General features: G+C 36.0%; 1 protein-coding gene across 1 annotated transcript; it reads right to left on the bottom strand.

Moving 5' to 3' along the window:
* Positions 1-749: 749 nt before the first annotated feature.
* LOC140959333 (uncharacterized mitochondrial protein AtMg00860-like) lies at positions 750-1322 on the bottom strand. Its single transcript, XM_073417191.1, has one exon. It carries the CDS (start codon positions 1320-1322, stop codon positions 750-752), a length of 573 nt encoding a protein of 190 aa, XP_073273292.1.
* Positions 1323-6015: the final 4693 nt, after the last annotated feature.

Below are 6015 nucleotides of genomic sequence, written 5' to 3'. Positions count from 1 at the left end.
GGTATAGGAAGTGGTTGCAAAAGACCCGCTGGTCTTTGATGTTCAGCCTTTATCATTTGGCAAGATAGGCATTGTGAAATGAAATCTGCAATATCTCGTTTCATTCCTTTCCACCAGAAGTGTTTTTTAATCTCTTGGTACATCTTAGATCCTCCTGGATGAATGCTGATCTGAGACTGATGTGGTTTTTCCATTATTTTCTTTTCATTGAGCTAGGCACACAAATACGGTCATGATATAATAGTATTCCTTGTGAATTGGTGACAAAATTGGTATCAGTACGGAGTTTTGAAACTTATTGGTCCAATTCTTGATTTTGCTTAATTCTGGTATGAAATTTAGGTTCGATTCTCAATCCGACCAAGTGCCCACGTGAATGGATGTGTACCCGTTCTTTTTTTTTCTTTCATTTCCAAATAAGCCATGTTAATCTTTCTACTTAAAGCATCAGCCACTACATCAGCTTTACCTGATTGATAAAGAATGGAACAATCATAATCTTCCAAAAATTCAATCCATCTTCTTTGTCTCATGTTCAGCTCTTTTTGAGTAAATAAATACTTCAAGCTTTTGTGGTCTGTATAAATATCAAAAATGGAACCATACAAGTAGTGTCTCCATTTTGCTAATGCAAACACTATTTCTCCTAATTCCAGATCATGAGTGGGATAATTTAACTCGTGATTCTTTAATTTTCTAGATGCGTATGCAATAACTTTATCGTTTTGCATTAATACACATCCAAAGCCTTATTTTGAGGCATCTGTGTAAACCAAAAATCCTTCTGTCCCTTCTGGTAAAGCTAATACAGGTGCACTAGTAAGCATTTCTTTTAATTTGCAAAAAATTTTCTCGCACTCATCATTCCACAGGAAAGGGTTGTCTTTGCGAGTTAGCTGTGTCAGGAGAACAGCAATTTTCACAAAATCTTTAATGAATCTTCGGTAGTATCCTGCTAAGCCGAGAAAACTTTTAATTTCTGTGATGTTGATTGGTTGTTTCCAGCGAGATATGGCTTCTATTTTTGGAGGATCTACTTCCAGTCCTTTCCCAGAGATAAAGTGGCCAAGAAATGACACTTTTTCTAGCCAAAATTCACACTTACTGAATTTGGCATACAATTGATGCTCTTTCAAAGTTTTGAGAATCAATCGTAAATGTTGAGCATGTTCCTCATGACTTCTTGAAAATATCAAGATGTCATCTATGAATATGACTACGAATTTGTGCAAGAATGGTTGAAATATTCGATGCATCATATCCATGAAAGCTGTAGGAGCGTTGGTTAATCCGAATGGAATTACCACAAACTCAGTGTCCATAACGGGTATTAAAAGTCGTTTTGGAGATGTCATCCTCCTTAATTCTCAATTGGTAATATCCTTGTCGCAAATCAAGTTTTGAATATCCTTGAGACCCTTGTAAAACATCAAACAATTCTTCGATATGCGATAGAGAATATTTGTTTTTGATGGTAACATTGTTAAGTTCTCGATAATGAATGCACATCCTTAGAGTTCCATCTTTTTTTTTTGTCAAATAATACAGGAGCACCCCATGGAGATGTACTAGGCCGGACATATTTCTTGTCCATGAGCTCTTGTAATTGAAGTTTTAATTCTTTTAACTCTGAAGGTGCCATTCGGTATGGAGTTTTAGATCTGAGTTGTGCTCCAGGTATTAGATCAATGGAAAATTCTACGTCTCTCTGAGGAGGTAAAGTATTGATCTCTTCAGGAAAAACTTCTGGAAATTCTTGTACAACTGAGATTTCTGAGATCTTGAGTTGATCTTTTGCCTTATTTATCAAATAAGCTAGAAATCCTTGTCCGTTGTCTTTTAGTATAGCCCTAGCTTCTGCTATTGATACTATTCACATGGTATGGTTAGCTTTGGAAATAATTGGATGAGAAGTTTGAAGATAAACTTCTTTTGTGTAGCAATTGAGCTGGGCTTGGTGTCTAAATAACCAGTCCATTCCAAGAATAATATCATAGTTTTTGATAGATAATTCAATCAAATCTGGTAGATATTCTTTTTCTTGGAAGTTTAAGGGTCAATTTTTGTAAATGATGTCAGTAATCATCGTTGTGCCTAAAGGTGAGCTAATTTCGAAGCTATATGGTAACTGCTCCGATAACAGTGGTAATTTACGTACAAAAACTTTTGAGATAAAAGAATGAGTAGCTCCTGGATCAAATAAAGTTTCTACAGAACTGGATAATATGGTAACAATACCTTCTACGACTGCAGTGGGGTCAACTTCCTCCTCTTTGTTTCCTAAGAGGGCATAGGCTCGAGCAGGTATCTTTGGCTTTGTTGTGGGTTGAGTCTTCTGCGTTTTTTTTGGACAATCTTGAATACGATGTTGCTCACTTCCGCAAATAAGACATTTCCCACCTTTTCTCCAGCACTTTTCTTCTTCATGATTTGGTAATCCACAATATCCACACTTTTTATTGTTTTTTGGACCTTTTCCTTTAACAGCTTCTCCTTGCCTGACTGATTGTGTTCTTTTTCAAATTTTCTTTTCAAGTTATTATCCTCAAAAGGGTTGGGCTTCCTGATTTTCTTTTCTTCTTCCTCTTTTTTAAGAAGTGCCTTTATGTCTTCTTCCACTCGTAGAGCTTGATTAACAGCAGAAACATAACTGGCAACTTCTGTGGACAGTGTTGCCCAACGAATATCGAGCTTTAATCCTTGAACAAATTTTTTTCTTTTTCTCACCTCATCTTCCATGTAATTTGGTGCATAATGTATAAGAAGGTGGAATTCTGCCTCATATTGAGCTACGGTCATGTCACCTTGGACTAAATCCATAAATTCACATTCTTGGGTATTTAATATAACTTGAGTTATATATTTACCTTCGAATTCTAGCAGAAAATTTGTAACGCCCCGAAAATTTTAAGGTCCACACGAACCACATGCATTTGAGTTATTAAATTTTTTTGTATTTTAATTAAATGTCTTAATTGCATTAATTAATTATGTTGTGCATAATTGCATGTTTAAAATTATATTTTCTACATGGTTGCATTAAAATGTATTTTTAAGGAATATTCAAGTTGCGATCGAGGAACGGAGACCGAGGGCTGAAAAATAGAAAATATTTTTATTAAATAATTGTTTTTAATTATTTTAATTATGGGTGATGTTTTTTTTCTTATTTTTGAAAATATGGGGTTTTTAGGTGATTTTATACGTCGGGATGTAAACTTTATCGGTATTGGTTTTTCAACAAAAATGCGAGCTTTTTGACAATCCGGCTAATAAATTCACAAACTTATTTTAACAAAATTATTTTTGATATATTAATTAATCACTAGTGAGCTTTATTGGGCCTAATTAAATTCTTAATGGGCCTAAGCTTGTTTAAGGGATTAATTAGTATATAAATTATGAAAACCCTCCCCAACTCTTATTCAAACTCACGGCCACACACTTTTAATTCTGAAAAACTCTCTCCCACCACACAAACCCCACGGCACACCCCACAATTTGAAGAAAATTTGGAAAGCTCAAGGAAAAGTTCAAGCCAAGGTTTTGCCCAGTTCTTCGCAAATCGTCAACGAAAAATCGTGCGTTTAAAACGCAAAGGCACGCCATATTTCATTCTTTCAAACATCAATACATCATAGTAATTTTTTATGCATGATTTTTAAGGAAAAACATAGCACACAAGTTGAATTTTCGTAACTACATGCCTATGTGTTCTAAATTTGTGTTTTTGAATTCCAAAATCATGTTTTATACGTGTTAAAGGGGCTGCCATGATTAGGGCATGTTTAGACATTGTTTTACATGAATTTAGAGGTCTAGAATCACACACAAAAGCAACAAAACGCTGCACAAAAGCAGAAAAAAGAAGCCGTAGGTATTGGGTGATCTTGCAAGGTGCAAATTTCGGTTGATTGTGCATGGGGCAAGAGGGCTCGACCAGGTTCGGTGTTTGGGTCCTAGGGGTCATGGTTAGGTCCTAGGGAGAGTCCTAGGAGGGCTAGGACTCGAAAACCAGGGGCTGGGAGGAGTCCTTACCAAGAAGGACTCCACCCGAGAACTAGAAAGAAAGTAGCGCAGGTGTTGCTGTTGTGCAGGAAGAAGGGGCTCGGCCTAGGGGCTTTGGGCTTGGCTAGGCTAGGTCCTTAGGGTCCTAGTAGGGTGCACAAGGGTCGGGCCAGGGTCTGGGACGGCTGGGCTGGCTGCTGGTGCGAGGAACGGGAGGTAGGCGCATGGAAGCAAGGGCTGTGCGTGAAGTGCTGTCAAGGTTCAGTGGGTAGCTGCTTGAGTTCCAGGGCTTGGGTCGGTCTGGGCTTGGTCTGAGCGTGGGCTAGTGAAGGTTAGGGTCATGAGGGGTCAAGTGGTTAGGGGCTGGAAGTGTCCTAGTTCAATTAGGAGTCCTAAATATCCTAGGAGACACACACACAAAAACATGCAGAATTTGGGTCAAGTTCCAGGGGCTTTTGAGCGGGCTAGGGCTTGTTTTACAGGCTGGACTTGCACAGTAGGGTCCCTAGATAGGTTGGCTAGGTTTTGGTTCAAGGTGTCTCGGGCGTGGCTCGGGTAAATTAGAAGATGGCTCGGTGCGTTCGATAAGGTGTCAAAAACGAAAATTTAAGAAAAAAATATTGATCCAAGGGTCCACGTGGGTGGCTCATGACTTGGAAGGGTAGAATAAATAATAAAAAGGTTATGTTAAAAATTTGGGATCAAAATAACGAGTTTTTGATGTAATCGGGATTTAATCGCCGCACGAAACGCTAATTAACGAGTTAATAGAAACGCCTAGTTTTAAGCTTTATAAAATTATGAAAAATTAGGTTTAAGCTTAAATAATTATTATAAGTCTAAGTTTTTAATTTGGGAATTTTATATTAAGGTTTGGTTTAATTCGGGATTAAAACGCATTAATACGCCACATTTAAAGATTAATTTAAAAGTCCTCGTTTTAGGCTAAATTAAAATGTGAGAAAATTCATGTAAGCTTAAATAATTATTTGGAACATGTTAGAGTCAATGGAATTAAGAAAAAGTCAAAAACGTAAAATGTCGAGTCCAGGGGTAAAACGGTCTTTTCACACCTAGAAATTAATAACGTCATGGCAGTGCCCTGAATGTTGTTTTACATGCTAACATGATTATTTTCAATGATTTCGGATGTTTATGAATTTTTATATGTTAATATGTCTATTTTAAATGTTTAAGGATTTTCATATGTTAAATGGGTATTTTAAATGTTTATGATTTAAACGTCAAAATGTTATTTTAAATGTTTATGATGTTAAAATGTTGATTTTAAAACGTTTATGGCTTTTTATGATTTTAATATGTTAAATTAAAAATTTTAAATGTCTATGATTTTTATGATTTAAATATGGGCATTTAAAAGATATGTTGCATGCTTGGTTTCAAAAATAAAACGATATGTATATACATGATTTTTATTAAGTGATGATAACATGTTAAGGATGTGAAGGGATTGTGACTACTACATGTTGGAAATAACGTGAGGGTTATGGTCCCAGTGGGAGCCCGACGATCGTGTTTCCTTGGATACGGATACGAATACGAATACGTGATACGAATACGAATATGTTAATACGTAAGCCAAGGCCCAATTGACCGGTGAGAGTGTTGCTGGTGTCCCCGCCGCCCAGTACTGTGGTTTTCTTTAGATGGATCTATCGCCCATTAAGATTAAGAATACGAGTCAGAATCACGATCTGAATTCAACATATACGAATATGAATATGAATATGAATATGAATATGAATATGGATACGAATATGGATATGGATATGAATATAAATATGTTTATGTTGATATGAAAATGTTTATGAAAAGGTTTATGAAAATGTTTATGTTTAAAGTGATGCATCATTATGAAAATGTTTTTATTTAAATTGTATGCATTATGAAAATGTTTACGAAAATTTTTATGTTTTAAAGTTTATGCATGTCATGAAAACGTTATTTTAAGTACAAGTATTTTTCACTGTTGCTTGTGGTTTTATA

Source organism: Primulina huaijiensis, chromosome 15 (genome assembly GCF_012295235.1).
Source record: "Primulina huaijiensis isolate GDHJ02 chromosome 15, ASM1229523v2, whole genome shotgun sequence".
In the NCBI taxonomy this organism is placed as follows: domain Eukaryota; kingdom Viridiplantae; phylum Streptophyta; class Magnoliopsida; order Lamiales; family Gesneriaceae; genus Primulina; species Primulina huaijiensis.
The sequence above is the reverse complement of the archived record's forward strand: the minus strand, read 5'-3'. Positions and strand labels throughout refer to the sequence as shown.

What these genes read in the sequence shown, in the direction of transcription:
- LOC140959333 (XM_073417191.1), bottom strand. Translation starts at nt 1,322, where the DNA reads ATGGACACTGAGTTTGTGGTAATTCCATTCGGATTAACCAACGCTCCT.